This window comes from Carcharodon carcharias, chromosome 5 (assembly GCF_017639515.1).
Source record: "Carcharodon carcharias isolate sCarCar2 chromosome 5, sCarCar2.pri, whole genome shotgun sequence".
NCBI classification, from domain to species: Eukaryota; Metazoa; Chordata; class Chondrichthyes; order Lamniformes; family Lamnidae; genus Carcharodon; species Carcharodon carcharias.
Window position 1 is genome coordinate 111,560,080 of NC_054471.1, and position 17,295 is coordinate 111,577,374.

General features: G+C 43.6%; 1 protein-coding gene across 4 annotated transcripts in view; it reads left to right on the plus strand.

Annotated features, from left to right (window-relative positions):
- The window catches only part of LOC121277978 (fibronectin type III domain-containing protein 5-like), a 288,355-nt gene that overhangs the window by 252,349 nt on the left and 18,711 nt on the right, over nt 1-17,295 (plus strand). For 3 of the 4 annotated variants that reach the window (XM_041187933.1, XM_041187932.1, XM_041187934.1), the window contains exon 5: nt 15,644-15,777. The exons of the other annotated variant lie outside the window; for it this stretch is intronic. In XM_041187933.1, the coding sequence (XP_041043867.1) occupies nt 15,644-15,777 (134 nt within the window). The remainder of the gene's footprint in view (nt 1-15,643; nt 15,778-17,295) is intronic. 4 annotated transcript variants of the gene reach the window in all.

The window sequence follows — 17,295 nt, forward strand, 5'->3', positions numbered from 1 at the left end:
ACCCTGGCTTCTCCCATGATCCCTACATCCTGAGACACTCCCAGGTGTGGGGCTCTTCAGTGTTGCAGCTCGGCTGGATGGATGGCTGCTGGGTGACAAGGGCTATCCCCTCAGAAGGTGGCTCATGATGCCTCTCCGCCATCCAAGAACAGAAGCTGAGCAGCGGTACAATAGGAGCCACGGCACCACAAGAGCTGTGGTGGAGAGAGCCATCGGTCCTCTCAAGATGCACTTCGATGCCTGGACCGCTCAGGGGGCGCACTCCAGTACCCTCCTGATAGTCGCTGATAGTAGTTGCATGCTGCACTCACCACAATCTTGCGCTTGGAAAGGAAGGACTCAGTGGACAATGAAGACATTGACGCAGTGTCTGTGGCTGCACACGATGAGTCCAGCACTGATTGTGAGGATGAGCAAGCACAGGGAAATGTTAAGGGGGTAGACGCTGACCCAGGCACGCTCCAGGGAGGCAGGGACACCTGGGAGACTATAATCCAATGAACCTTCAGCTAGCACACCACATATGGACCTCCAGGACAAGCCTGAGCTGCAGGCTCCATACTCAATACCTAAGTGCTAAATCTGCCTGGATAGGAACATTAACTAAGGGCCTTGTTAATAAAGCTAAATATCCCACAAACCACTCATAACATTATTGATAACCATCCATCTGCAGAAGAAAAGAGGCACCCTCAGCTCTGGTGATATGTCTGAATTTAATATTACAACCAAAGGAATTTAAGAAAACAAAATGACAAAGGTGTTAAAAATCACACCAACACATAAAGACCTCATCTCGGGCCAACACAAAAACACCAGTGATAAACCGATGGTGTGCCTAATGTGCCTTATGTTTACATTTTCGGGTGGTATATCTTGGTGCTGCCCCCTTGTTGGGAGTGGCTTCTGAGATAGCCTGCTCACTCTGCTGTGCTATTGGCCTTGATGACCTTGGTGGCCGACCTCTGGCCAGTGGAGCCTATGCTGTGCCACAGCTGGCATCTCCCGTCGTCGCAACCTCACCGGATGCAATGATCACTGGCAGCGAGGTAGTGGAGCTGCTGCCCTCATCTGGTGTGCCCCGAGAGGAACCCGCAGAGACAGCAGGCAGCTGCTGCGCTGACGTGAGGTTGCTTCGGACCTCCCTGTTCAAATTGGTGCCCACACCATCTCACACACTGGCACTGACCAGCTGAGGTCAATGCTGATGTGAGGGCTGGCTGGTCCGAGTACATCCCCAGGAACCCATGATGGGTCTCCTGGAGAAGTCTCTCCACAAGGGTCGCCGCTCTGTTCATGGAGGATGCATGGCGCTCGGCCATGAGGCTCATTGCTTTGGCGGTAGTCCGCATCGACTCCTCCACCACAGACACCAAGCTAAGCATAGCCTCATGTATCTTCACCAGATGCTGCTGCAACGCCGGCCGCATTTCCTGTGTTTGCTGCATCGCAGACGACTCCAGAGGCACATCATCAGGCACCGACTGAGCATGTGCCTGGTCCCCTGCAGTCTCCAACTGCTGGTGCCATGGACACTCTCTATCTCTGCCAGCCCCTCCAGCGACCATGAAGTGCCCTCACTGCTGTGCCCTGGGACACTAGCCAATGTTCTAATTCCCACCGTGATGCTAATACCTGTGCTGGTGCCTGCCTGGCAGAGATTGTGTGACGCTGGTGAATCCATGACTTCAGGGCCCTCAGGTGTGAGAGGGGGCCTCTGCTGCTCCTCCTTCCAGCCCTGATCCGGTGATGCTATAAGGAAGGACAAGGATATTGGATCAGTTAACGTGGAGACAATGACAATGTGCATTCCTGTCCCCGGATCATTACACCCTTCCATAAGCATACCTACCCGCCGAGCTAAAAATTTTGCCCACTGTTTCTAAACTTCACCTGGCTAGGTGACACATTTCACCCCTCCTTTGAAAACAATCTAGCCTTGTTTATTTAAAAATGCAAATGTTCTTTTTCCTTACATACTAAACTTCCCCCATGTTTACCATGTTTACATCAAAGCCTTTAGACCAGCTGCCTTTAATCCAATTAAGTCACACACACATACACACACACATAGGCACATCTCACTATTACTCTATTTTACAATAAATTCCAATAACATTATGAGAATTATTATATCTTCCTGACACCTACACCTGTTCTTATGTTCCTAAAAGCTTATTTCACATTCTGCTTTATCTTCTTTGTTTTCTGTTTTAGTTCTCCTGAAAGAGCTTTTGAATTTAATTCTCAAATTTGTCTCTGTTCTATTCACATTCTTCGTAGATACACATGAGAAAAGATTGAATATGGGAATCAAGCAAGGGTGGGATGATATGGAATATCACACAAAAGATAAGTGGACCCAGTACGGATAACTGAAACTGGCTTATGGCCATTGTCTCATAAATTCTTTGAGAGGCAACAATTAAAGTCACTAATTACACTCATGTTTGGCTCTCCCCTATATGTTCAGGCAGAAGAACTATGGATGAGAGTTTACTTCCATTTTTATCCTGAGCAGTCATTACCATCAAGCTAACAGTTCAAATGTTCTTTTGTCTCATCCATTTTACTGCAATCCATTTCCTTTCAATGTGTGACACTCGAATTTCCGGATGACAGCACACTTCTTTCCAGGTGACAGGGCACAGGCCTCCAATGGCACAGCACAAATGAACATAATTTGTTCCAGCTTGTCTTTGCATCATTGCTGCTAGCCACCTCTCACATATTTTCATTCTTAGCACTCACCATAGAAGATCTTATTTCAGAGACAGCTCTTATCTGTTTTGACTACATGGCTGATCCAGCACATCTAGGACATCAGCCTGAACATCAAATAGTGGGACAAAATGTCCACCACTGAAGTTGTGACAGAAAGTGCCAAAATTGAAATGATTTGATGTGCTGATGTAAAGGTGCCACATGTGTAACCTGTTACCTTCCTCCATAATATTTTCTGTTGCAAGTCCAACATTCTCTGCTATACAATTTTTCAATATCATAGCTATCCAGCTTGGTCTGCATCTTTACACAATGCAGATCAAACAATTGCTTCCGACACTACTGTCCAGGGCACTGTTCCACTAGATGAATGGCTTGACCACATTCAGCTGTGTTCTGTTAATGCTGGACATACAACTTGGACAGAATTGATTGATGCACAAACTTAATTTTCTTGAAACTGGTTTTTGTCCCAGTGGCTATGACATTGTAATAAGTGACGAGTTGCATCTCGTTTTATGTGTCTGCAATGAGAATGCAGTTATTGACAAAGAGCAGGTCACACGTTTGCCCCTCTTTCTCTTTGGTACAAAGTCGGTGATAGAAGTCAACATCTCCAATTTTTGGCAAATTGGTAATGGTTAGCTGATAGTTAATGCAAAAATAATTTTAGAAAGTAATTTGTTTGTTACAGGAAAATTACATGCACACCATTGAACATACATGTTATTATGCATACTTGAAAGCAAATTGTCTATTAAGGCAGCAATAATTCAGACTTCTAAAAGTATGGAGAGAGTTTTTTTTAATATAAAAGCAAAATACTGCGGATGCTGGAAATCTGAAACAAAAACAAAAATAGCTGGAAAAGCTCAGCAGGTCTGACAGCATCTGTGGAGAGGAACACAGTTGACCTTTCGAGTCCTAATGACTCTTCATCAGAATCGTTCTGATGAAGAGTCATAGGGACTCGAAACGTCAACTGTGTTCCTCTCCACAGATGCTGTCAGACCTGCTGAGTTTTTTCAACTATTTTTGTTTTTGTTTTTTTTAATACTGGGAATGAAAGAGTGATCAGCTGCCTAAGTAGCGCAACCTATGTTAATGACAGTCTGTACTGACCTAACTGATTTCACCCAACTCCTGCATTTCAGAGGGAAAGCATTGATCAGATTTTCTGTTGTTGGTTGTTGTTCATTTTTCCCTTTGCTGAGAGTTTTTTTATGTATTTATTTTAAACTCAGAGCCACAAATGTAGAATGTACAGGCCGTAATCAGACTATTTGTGGCTCAGCTCAGCAAAAGCCTTTTAAAACAAGCTGTCAAATCGATAAAACATGATCCTTTTATGCTTCAAGTGTATTTCAGATTTCTGTTTCAGTTCTGTCAGTTCTGTCGAAGGGTCATGAGGACTCGAAACATCAACTCTTTTCTTCTCCGCCGATGCTGCCAGACCTGCTGAGTTTTTCCAGGTAATTCTGTTTTTGTTTTTGTTTTGGATTTCCAGCATCCGCAGTTTTTTTGTTTTTATATCTGTCCTGTACGTAGTTGCTTTTACTCAGAATGAGGAGCATGCAATGCAATTAGAACATAGTCATCTGATCCAAGATACTACAAATTGCTAAACATGTCTATATAGTGCATTTAATAGGCCTGTCTGGACACAATTTGCCAGAGGGTTCTCTTGGCTTCATTAGAGGCTGTCCCTACACTGGTAAAGAACAAAGAGCTGCTTCCTTTTTCTTGTTGGGTAGGTGACATAGCTGTTGCTCTGGAAATGCATAATTTATTCTGTCAATGTCTATTAGATGAAGCATTGTTGAGGATCAGCTGTCTGACAGGTCATGTGTTAGTACATAAATACCCACCATATGATGCTGCTATTACTATCTGTCACCATGTCTCATGCCTTTTCTAATTTACTTTCACTGAATCATAAACTGCAAGCTGTGATTTTCATTTTCTTATTAATCGTTTACAATTTAGTGCAAGAGATATGTTTTTCCCCATGGAGTAACTTCACTTATTATCACATATTGCACAAAAATTCACAAAGCTTTGAAGCAAGCATTGGTGTTCTGCTGTTTAAAAATCAAATGTGGTATATTATCTCGACTGAAAGCTTCCACAAATTTGTAACTGAAATCTGGGCTAGATTTTCAGTCAAGCTGACTCTGGAGACCTTTAGAAATGACAGGTAGGACACAGATGCAGAAGTCCCATCCCTTTTTCTGACAGATCACATTTTTGCCGGCGGGGAAAGTGGGTGGGATGTGAATCAGACAGGTGGGAAACCCGAACTCAGCAGGGCCATTTGAAATTAGCACCCATTGTGGTAGTTTCAAGAGCCTTAAGCCACAGTGCGGGAGTCACATATTTATGGAGGAGGCATAAACACTCTAGAAGGACGGATAGGATCTGTTTAAGTTTCATGATCTGAAGTTATTTAACTCACCAGCCAGAAGTGTCGATGGATGATCCATCCTGGCCCACTCCTGAGGTCCCCAGCATCACAGATGCCAGTTTTTGGCCAATTCGATTCACTACACATGATATCAAGAAAGAGCTAAAGGCATTGATACTGCAAAGGGTTTGGGTCCTGAAAACATTCCAGCAGTATGAAGACTTGCACTCCAGATCTTGCCACACTGCTAGCCTGGTTGGTCCAATACAGCTACAACACTGTCATCTACCTGGCAATGTGGAAAATTTCCTAGGTATGTCCTGCGCACAAAAAAGCAGGACAAATCCAACCCAGCCAATTTACATCACATCAACTGCGAGCATCAGCAAAGTGATGGAAAGCATCGTCAACAGTTCCAACATCCCCACTTTTGATCTTATGATGGAAGGATGGTCATTGATGAAGCAGCTGAAGATGGATGGGCCCAGGACACTACCCTGGAATTCCTTCAGTAATGTCCTGGAACTGAGATGATTGACCTCCAACAACCACAACCATCTTCCTTTGTGCTAGGTATGACCCCAACCAGCAGAGAGTTTTCCCCCGATTCCCATTGACACCAGTTTTGCTAGGGCTCCTTGATGCCACTCTCGGGTCAAATTCTGCTTTGATATCAAGGGCAATCACTCTCACCTCACCTCTGGAGTTCAGCTCTTTTGTCCATGCTTGAATGAAGGCTGTAATGAGGTCAGGAACTGAGTGGCCCTGGCAGAAATCAAACTGAGCATCAGTGAGCAGGTTAGGCTGAGCAAGTGCTGCTTGATAGCACTGTTGATGACCCCTTCCATCACTTTACTGATGATCGAGAGTAGACTGATGGGGCGGTAATTGGCCAGGTTGTATTTGTCCTGCTTTTTGTGTACAGGACATACCTGGGCAATTTTCCACATAGCCAGGTAGATGCTAGTGTTGTAGCTGTACTGGAACAGCTTGGCTAGGGGCGCGGCAACTTCTGGAGCACAAGTCTTCAGTACTATTGCCGGAAAGTTGTCAGGGCCCATAGCCTTTGCAGTATCCAGTGCCTTCAGTCGTTCCTTGATATCACATGGAGTGAATCAAATTGGCTGAAGACTGGCATCTGCGATGCTGGGGACCTTCAGAGGAGGCCGAGATGCAACATCCACTTGGCACTTCTCACTGAAGGTCGTTGCAAATGCTTCAGGCTTATCTTTTGCACTGATGTGCAGGGCTCCCCCATCATTCGGGGATATTTGTGGACCCTGCTCCTCCAGTGAATTGTTTAATTGTCCACCACCATTCGTGACAGGGTGTGACAGGACTGCAGAGCTTAAACCTGATCCACTGGTTGTGGAATCACTTAGCTCTGTCTATCACTTGCTACTTATGCTGTTTGGCATGCAAGTAGTCCTGTTTTATAGCTTCACCAGGTTGGCACCTCATTTTGACGTATACTTGGTGCTGCTCCTGACATGCCCTCCTGCACTCTTCATTGAATCAGTGTTGATCCCTGGTTTGATGGTAATGGAAGAGTGGGGGCATGCCAGGCCATGAGTTTACAGTTGTGTTTGAGTACAATTCTGCTGCTGCTGATGGCCCATATTGCCTCATGGATGCCCAGTCTTGAGTTGCTATCTCCATTCAAAATCTATCCCATTTAGCACGGTGGTAGTGTCACACAACATGATGGAGGGCATCCTTAATTTGAAAGCAGTATTTGTCTCCACAAGGAATGTGCAGTGGTCATTCCTACCAATACTGTCATGACAGGGGCATCTGCGGCAGGCAGGTTGGTGATGATGAGGTCAAGTATGATCTTCCCTCTTTTTGGTTCCCTTTCCACCTGCTACAGACCCAGTCAAGCAGCTATGTCATTTAGGTCTCAGCCAGTTCAGTCAGTAGTGGTGCCACTAAGCCACTTTTCGTGAAGAACATTGAAGTCCCCACCCTTGCCACCCACCAAGTGGTTTTCAACATGGACCTGATTCATGAGCTAAGGGAGGAAGGGCAGTACATGGTAATTAGCAGGAGGTTTCCTTGCCCATGTTTGACCTAATGCCATGAGACTTCATGGGGCCTCGAGTCAATGTTAAGGACTTCCAGGGCAATCCCCTGCTGACTGTATACCATTGTGTTGCCACCTCTGCTGGGCCTGTCCTGCTGGTGGGACAGGATATACCCAGGGATGGTGATGGTTGTGTCTGGGACATGATCTGTAAGGTATGATTCTGAGAGGATGACTATGTCAGACTATTGCTTGACTAGTCTGTGAGACAGTGCTCCCAATTTTGGCACAAGCCCCCAGATGTTTGTAAGGGGGATTTTGTAATCAGACGGGCTGAGTTTACCATTGTTGTTTCCGGTGCCTAGGTTGATGCTGGGTGGTCCGTCTGGTTCCATTCCTTTTAGGATGTCTTAGTGGCTTGTTACAACTGAGTGACTTGCTAGACCATTTCAAAGGGTAGGTAAGAGTCAACCACTTTGCTGTAGGTCTGGAGTCACATGTAGGCCAAACTAGGTAAGGACAACAGATTTCTTATACATTAGTAAACCAGATGGGTTATTATGACAATTATTTCATGGTCATTATTATGTTTTTAATTGCAGATTTGCACCATCTGCCATAATGGGATTTGAATGCAGGTCTCCAGAGCATTAAGATAAAAGCAAAATATTGCGGATGCTAGAAGTCTGAAACAAAAGCAGAGAATGCTGGAAAAACTCAGCGGGTGTGACATCATCTGTGGAGAGAGAATCAGGGTTGACATTTCAAGTCATGATGACCCTTCAGGGTCTTATGGACTCGAAACGCCAATTCTGTTTCTCTCTACACGCTGTCAGACCTGCTGAGTTTTTACAGCATTTTCTGTTTTTGTTCCCCAAGGCATTACCCTGGGACTCTGGATTACTAGTCTAGTGACAATAACACCACCACCTCTGTGGCGAGTAACTCACCTCCTGACCCCCCACCCCCAAAGCCTGTCCACCATCTACAAGGCACAAGTCAGGAGTGTGATGGAATACTCTCCACTTGCCTGGATGAGTGCAGCTCTCACAACACTTAAGGAACTTAACACCATCCAGGACAAAGCAGCCCATTTGATTGGCTCCCCATCCACCATTGGCAACATTCACTCCTTCCACCACTGGTGCACAGCGCCAAAATGCATTAGCATGTGCTGCCAGGACGTAGCATGCAGTTTTCTCCATCATACAGTAACCAAACCAGTGGCCCATGAAAGGAAAGTCTAATGTTTGTTAGTTATATTAATGTGGAGTTAAAAGGAGCTGGAATACTCCTCCTGACTCCACAATAAAACTACAGGCTACTGCTGGCCATCTGTCATGTTTTACCAATTAACACCACAGCCCCATCACCCAACCCGGACTCTACTGAGCTCCTCAAGGTGCATGCAAGGTGGCTGCATTAGTTCTGTCCCTATGCCCACAGCTTGCTAGTCCTATCCTCATGAGGTGAATGATCAATTGGCCACGGTTTTGCTACTGGCCTTATTTGGTGCAGACACTGTACCAGAATTGTTTTGGATTTAGGTGCAATCCAGTTTGTAGAACTTTTTAATAAACAGTGAGACCATTGACATTGAACACAGAGGTCCTGACAGCAGCATTAATGTAAAAACTAACCATTCTTCACCACAAAGTGTCCTGTTAAAAACCCTATCACTTTCCTGCAAGATATAAGATCTCTTGCATCCCCAGGGAGGTTTTACTGTACTTGCCCTTTTAAGGATTGTGCTTTCCTTTTAGGCTCAAATTATTCATGATCTTCCTGTTCTCACCAACCCTGTGCCTCCAAATGTGTCCAACATCCAACCTATTTATTTATTATAATGAGTGGTCCCAAAGAAGATAGCCTGTTTTCTCTAAACACCTGGTACCTTTGCTTCTGATGAACTCTGCTGTCTAATTGTTCCCAGTCACCACCCACCCAAGAAATTCCATTCAATGCAAACTGATCCCATGTTATGGATAATGTCACTGAGGGATTCATATAAATAGAATTCATGTAGAATAGGGGAGCAAAAATAGATCCTTTGGAGACTCTGGAGTTGATGGTGTAGGATGAGGATAGAAATGCTCTTGCTATCATTGGATAAATAAGAGCGGAATCAAATGTGGGATGTTGGAAAATGAAGGATCATCTATGGAAGAGGACTTTTTGGTTGACCATGTTGAAGGCTACCCACAGGGAGAAGGTAGTCTCACACCATAAGGAGTTAGTGCTGGGTTTAATACAGATGCAAATCAGTGGAAATCAACATTTTAAAATCTAGATCGTTCATTGTGACTAAGCTCAGTGTAAATTGCAGTTAGTAATATTACTTGGCTTGATCAATGGAGAATGACATATTACATATGCCTGTATGGGACTGGCAGCTGTAGGATAAGTAGACCCTTGGATAATGGCAACCTGAGGCATGCAAACAAAATAAAAACCAAATATATTAAAGAGAAAACTGCCATCTCATCAACAGTCATAATGTGGAACTATCTGTTCCTTTGAGGAAGTAAACCAGGCATGATAAAATAATTTTATGACTTTGCATTTCCAGCTGGGATCCTCATCAGCACATATCAGAAATTCAAGCATGCATTGAGTTAATAGTCAGGATATTGTATGCAGTGCAAGCCCACAGACAACTTTCAAATCATTAAGCCTGCAGCTCAAGCTTTATCATACAAGTATATGAACTGACATCATGAGATTCATATGGATTTATTGTCTCCATAGCAACAAGTCAATTTTAAGTCCTTAATTCAGATTCAATTGTGAAATATATTAGAAGTATTAGAGAGCAACCAATAACAGAAATTCCTCAATATCTTGGACCTCAAGTCTAGCTACATATTCATCACAAATTTCTGAAAGGAATTGTTGTGTACTAAACCCTGTATCAAATGCTTCCACTCTGCTTTCCCATCAAGTGATGCTGCACACTGCAGAGCTAATGTGCGAAATTTACTCTTTAAATGCTGCTGATGAGGAATGTTATCCTGCAGCCTCACAAATCAGCCACAATATAGAGTCCATTAAAACCAACAACACATGCACTTGTATAGCACCTTTAATAATGTAATAAAATATCCCAAGCTATTTCACATAGGAAAGTTAGTACATAAAATAGATTATTTAGGAAAACTGACAATGGACAACAAGAAAAATATAGGCTTTGATGTGACTTTTTTTAAAAAAGGGAAGGAAGTAACAAGGTAAAAGGGTTTAAAGGGGTATTCCAGATGTTGGAACAAAGACAGTTGAAAGCTTTGACACCAAGTGGTGACTGTTGCTATGCAGGTAATTGTTGCAGCCATTTTGCACTCAACTTTCTGAGTAATATCTACTTTCTAGCTACCTTGTGAAAATGGAGACAGCACTTTTCATTTCATCGTAAAGGTTCTTCTATTATTTTGCTGATGGCCCAATCAAGATCTGTGTCACCTTGAGCCTACTAGACATATCCAGCCTTGATGAATTCATCTTGTCTGCTCTTCATCTTAAAACAAAATACTTAACTGTCTAGGAGAGCGAATGAGCAAAATTTACTCTTTAAATGCAGTGTGCAGCATCCCTCGATGGAAAAGCAGAGTGGAAGTATTTGATACAGGGTTTAGTCCACAACAATGTCTTTCAGAAATCTATGTAAATACGTAACTAGTCTTGAGGTCCAAGGGATTGAGGAATTTCTGGATTATTGGTTGCATTCTAACACTGCTACTATTTTTCACAATTGAATCAGATATCACAATCAGCAATTAAATGATGGATGGTTTGCTTATGATGGTATGACCATTGTGACTTTGCCAGGCTTGATGGGTGAGCTGGTCTTTACCTGCCCATCAATCTCCTATGTTCATATGCCACATTCCTCTGTTTTGTTGATTTTGTGAGGACCCTTTGCTCTTCTTCAGAAAGTATCATGGGAATTTTTTGCATCCATCTAAACTACCTGAACAGCAAACCGAGCCTCAATATTCCCTCAATATTGCACTGGATTGCCAATCCAAACTATGAGGTGGATTTATGAACTAGCACTCGCAGCTCTGAGCTTTGGGCAGAAGCGGCACATATTCAGAACACAGGCAAGGAGGTTGTTGTACATTGGATCAGTGGATGGAACATACCACAGGGCACAGGGCACATCAACCTCTACACTTAACCTCCCGACATGCACTCCTGAAGTGGCAGAATTGCTAATTCATAAAATCTTCTCTTAGCCGATGAACATATAACCTTCTTACTCAGAGGCATGGACACTACCATGGACTTATCGAAGCTGAAAGGTTGAACATAAATTATGTTCTTTTACAATAAATTAAACCCAGGATTCCCCACCTTTGCTCCACTGATGTTTTGGTGGAACTGGGGCAGACAAGGTTGGAAATCTAGCGTGGACACACTCCACCATTTACCCAGCTAGTTTTAGCCCTCTGGCAGGGACGGGCCAGCAGCATACAGGACACCCACCTCCCAAAGCGCTGCAGTCAAACTCCACTCCCACCCTAGGCAGTCTCCCTGGTAGAGCCTGTGGAGCCCACTGGAAATAGGTTCATGCCACTGGAGCAAGTTGATTGGTCAGGGGTAGGGGTGCATCCTTGTGGTGATGGAAGTCCCACCATGCGGAAATGCACCTTGATTCCACAAAGGTGTGAAATGTAGACCAACTGTTCTAATACTTATTAAGATACTATATGATCAAGAATGGCTCTGCTTAATTTACTGAAGGATGTAAAAGTGTTTAATATCTAAGGTTCTGATGTGACAGGCTGTCAGCCAATTCCCCCAGTTTGAAATATGACCTGGTTAATTAGTCTTTAAACAGCAGCACAAGAATTGTAATTGATTGAGCCTGATTTGATTCCACTTGGAGAAGGCTTGTGTTACTGCTACTGACAGAAACCTATTATGATTTATTGGAGAGATACTGTGCCTGAAGTACTGTTGAAATATGTCACAGTATATCTCTTTGATGTGACAGAGGATGCTTTCCTCCTTAAAATCCTCTCCTGGACTGATAAGTATTTTGTTTTAAGATGAAAAGAAAGACAAGATGAATTCACCAAAGCTGGACATATGTCTAGTAGGAACAAAAACAGAATTACCTGGAAAAACTCAGCAGGTCTGGCAGCATCGGCGGAGAAGAAAAGATTTGATGTTTCGAGTCCTCATGACCCTTCAACAGAACTAGCTAGTTCTGTCGAAGGGTCATGAGGACTCGAAACTTCAACTCTTTTCTTCTCCGCCGATGCTGCCAGACCTGCTGAGCTTTTCCAGGTAATTCTGCTTTTGTTTTGGATTTCCAGCATCCGCAGTTTTTTGTTTTTATCTCTGTGTTTATATGTCTAGTAGGCCCAAGATGAAGCAGATCTCGATCGGCCATCAGCAAAATAATAGGAAGAATATGTACGATGAAATGAAGTGCTGTCTCTATTTGCACAACACATTAAAAATGAAATATTACTCAGCAAGTTGAGTGGGAGAAAGCACAGTTAAACAATGGAGCAGACATTTGTTTATGTTAGAATTTAGTAGTTCCAGAAAAAAAGTGGACATCAAGGGAATTGTGCTCCATACCTCTTAGTCCCAATCTATTATGTCCATAGCCAAGTTGGTGTCATCAGGTAGATGGGATGGGGAGCACGTTTCTGGCTTACCATGGGAATTCTGTTCACCTTACTTTGATGGAAGTTGGCACAAGTCATGGGCCTAAGCCCAGCAGTATAGAAGAGAATGGTCATTGATCCCAAAGCCCTGTCATTTTATGAAGTGTTGCCAAACTTCAGAACCCCAATCTGGTTTTGTTCAAGCTCAGGAATCTCCCTCAATGCCACCAAAACACTGCAGCATTGGTTCAAACTTCACTTCCCAGAGTGATCAGTTGCAGAGATACTTTGAAACATTCAAAACAAAAATCTCCAGTCTTTGTGTTTAACATTTCCATGCCTCAGATGGCTCTGTAATACAATAACCCTTACAGCTCCAGATTCCATCCTGTCAGCTTTGCAATTAAAGTAACAGATGGCAGTCGCATCCAATGCACCTCTGCTGCCTCAAAAAGTTCAGTGGAATTTTTAGATCAGATTTCCAATTCCAATCAGCAATTCTTGGTACAATTTGACAATGTGTGCTCAGCTTTAAAACTGGTAGGGGATAAATATTAAATATATTAAGAAGAACTCAAAAATGCTGACCACATAACTTCCTATCCTGATCCTCATGCTAGTTGACATTGTAAATGGTTTCCTCTCCCGAGGTTCTGTTTCCCTCCCCTTCAAAACTGCTGTAATCACCCTTCTCTTCAAAGACCCCACCTTGCAAACTACCACCAATGTCACTTTTGTCTACAAAGTGTTTCCAGATTCCCCAAATATCTACCTTTGCCACCCGTCTCTTCCTCATCCATAAGCCAGTCTTTGGTAACACTGTCCAGTAACATAGGGTCAATGTCCACATATATGCTCTGCTGATGACACCAAGCTTAATCTTTGCACCATCTTTCATCCATGGCTGCAACATTTGAGTCTAGGTGCTGAGATGCTTCCACTCCTGGCAAAGTTTATGGGTTAAGTGCAGGTGCTTAATTTAAAAGATCCATGTGCTCACTCACCCATGTAGGGCATTAGTTTGGGTGTCTGCCATTGAGTAAAAGCTGGAAATGATGGTTTAGGGTTTCTGGTTCACAAGTGAAGGTGCCAGGCATAAAGAAATACACACACACACACACACACACACACACACACACAGTGAGAGGCAAACATAGTGCATTTCCTCAACCTAATCTATGTGGAAAAGAGAATGGAGGTGAACATAGGCAGGACAATGAGGATGTGGAAGCCTCTAGCCTATCACCAGTCACCCTCAATGGGAGTGAGCAGGAGTGGTAGGAACGTGAATGGTAATGTGAGTGACAGCGGAACAAGGAGAGGAGTGAGTGGGTATTTCAAAGGAGAAGAGGTAGGGATACATATTGAGCTGAAATTATGGTAGGAAGAGGAGGGAATAATGGGAAGATGATGAGGCATGTGACATAAAAGGAGTGAGAGGCAGCAGAATGCAGAGGTGACGAGGAGACAATCATTGAGGGCCACAATTTTTTTTCCACAGCATGCATTTGTAAAGGCAGTCTGTAGCTGTTGGTGGCCCCTCTCACCAGCACTCTGCTCTATTTATGTCATTCACCATTTCACACCAAAAAGGGAAGAGAAAATGAATAAGAAGCAGAAGACAGACAGAGAAGAAAGAAGGAAAGATTGAGAGAGATTCAGATAACAACAACACGAGAGACACAGAAAGAAGTAGCATACTAGCCATTTAAGCATTTTTCTTATTGCTATTGCCTACTTTCTGCAGCTTCAGCCATTCCCACAATTTTATATTAACTACTGCCTGGAACTATGGACAGAGGAACTAAAGTGAGTTGCTAAACATTGTCATTGTTAAATACAAGTCCAGAAACATTTTTTTTATTGCCAAGATATGAGGTTGAGAGGAATTTGTTACATTCTTATAAAATACAGTTGCATTTGTTGGACACGTATCTCCAGGGTAGACACATAAACAATGCAGAAAACTGTCAATTCCACGCACAAGGGCAATCTCCCACATGGACAGTTGGTGATTGTTGGTAGAGTCTGTGCAATTTGTCTATTCTTGTATGGTGTATTTTTGCTAGAGTCAAGGGGTGGGGAATCTTCCTGTCCCGCCAGCAGCGGGAAGCTTGCAGGAGGGGGACTTCATTTGGCGCAAGGCCAATAATCAGTTTCCCGACAGTGGGATGAACTTTAGCAATTAAGCTATTGAGGCTTTAAAGACAGGTTAAAAGCAGGTCGAGCTTCCCAGTGACAAATGTCGGGAAGCCTCTTGGCGTGCATTAGCAAGTTATGCACGCTCATTAAAAGACCACCTCGCTGGAATTAAGCTCCCCCTCCAAATTAAGTTCCCCACCAGCGAGAAATTAGAATGCTCACATTCACAACTGCACACAAGTGACACGCAGCTGGCGAGGTAGACTTCTCCCATGATCAACAGTGAGTTGCTGCTGCATTGTCCTCTTTGGGGAGCATCTGTAATTGTCAGCCTATTCTTGAGACCAGGTGGTGACAATGCATGGAGGATGACCAATGAAGGATGGAAGGGTTAGTGGGGAAGGGTGGCGCAGTGGCCAAGCAAAGGTGGAAGGGATCATGCAGGCTGTCCAGATGCCTTTTAAATTTGGCGCCTCGATGTTCAGCCCCATGAGGTAATGGTAGGGTTGGCACAAGAATCAGTGAGCTCCTTGTAGATGTTTATGGAATGTGCTGGATCACACATGGTCAACTGTCCGGTCCCACACTGCGAATCACTCCCACTTCCGCGCCCACCACCAAACTTAGACTCCAGGACGGAAGATTCCGGCCAAACTTTGGGCTCCAGACATGCACATTTGGGAATGTGTTTTTAGTGCATCACTGAAAATCTTTTCTTTTGGTGTATTTCAGCTGTTATAGCTCTCTTCTGCAGACAGTACGACATCATTAAAGATAATGACTCTAACAACAACAAGGAAAAGGCCAAGCCCTCGTCAGAGCACAGCACACCAGAGCATCCGACTGGTGGATTATTGCGCAGTAAGGTGAGCAGTGCAAAGGTAATAAGAAATGGCATCTAATTTAACTGACATAATTGATGATATTTTAAAGAGCAAAATTCAGTCCCTAGTTTAATTGTTTTGCTGGATTTTTAAAGTATGCATATTTAAATTTTAAGTATTAATGATACCATCAAAGGAGCCACACACAACAATATCAGGAAGATGTCTCCTGAGTGAACTTTCTAGAAACACTGGAATTGTGGCAATAAACAGATTGGAATAAGGTAAAGGCATAGGTCAGGTTTTCAACTCCCCTGATGTAAAACTGGCCTTGTGGGTCAGACACTTCTTAGAAAAATTGTCTGGTTTTCATTTCCATGGGAAGTAGATCGGGAAGATTCTATAATGGGCATGAAAATAACCAAATAAAAGGCACCAATACACGTATTGCGTTATTGTTCATAGAATTACATAGAATTTACAACACAGAAACAAGCCACCAAACTTGCTACGGAGGAGGGCATAGGATTCTGCCCAAGCTTAACTCCATTTAAATCATTGAACCTTATCTTCTACTCCTTTCATCCTCTTGCACTTACTTAGTTTCCCCTTAAATGAATTTTGTCTCAACCATTCCATGTGGTAGCTGGTTCCACATTCTCACCACTCTCTGAATAAAGACATTTCTCCTAAATTCCTTATTGGATTTATTAATGATTACCTTGTCTTTAAGGACTCCACCCATAAGTAGAAACATCAGCCACAAAATCGGACAAGGCCCAGAAACAGGCACAGGGATCACGTTGTATGATTAACCCATGCCTGTTGTTTCTGATGTAGGCAGCACACAGATTTCACACTGCCTGTGATGCCAGCATTTAGTACAGTGTTGAGTAGCTGCACACCTGAGCATAGGCGTAAAATTGAGAGAGGCTAGCACAAGCTCAAGCTCAAGCTCTACTTAAAACCAACCAGTCTTGCTAACAGAGAGTTTGTCCTGGGAAAGAAACAATAATGTCTAAAATGACAGAGAGTGGGCTCTAAGGATATCTGACGTATCAAAGGAGGCCATGCTGCAGGAAGGTAGAGAGGAGGAGAGCAGTCCTCTATCTACAGGTGACTTGGAGACCCTCCAGACAGACACTGCAATGGCAATGGGAGACGGTAACACTATACCTGCAAGGACCTGGATACAGTGCCACAAGAAGCACCATCACTTGCTGTCATACACCCAACCGCCAGTTCAGACATTGTCACTGAACATTCAGTAAAGGGTAACTAGAGGCAGGATGTGCATGTGTTGAGACGCAGGTTACAGCTCACTGGGGAGCAAGGTCACACATGAGCTCTGCTGCAGAGGACTCAGATGAAAACCTCAATGGGAAGATGTATAGAAAAAGGCTGACGGGTGGACACAAAAATGCTTCGTGCATTGACAGACGTGTCACCATCCTGACTTGGAAATATATTGTCGTTCCTTCATCTTCACTAGGTCAACATGCTGAAACTCCCTTCCTAATAGCACTGTGGGTGTATCTACATCACATGGACCGCAATGGT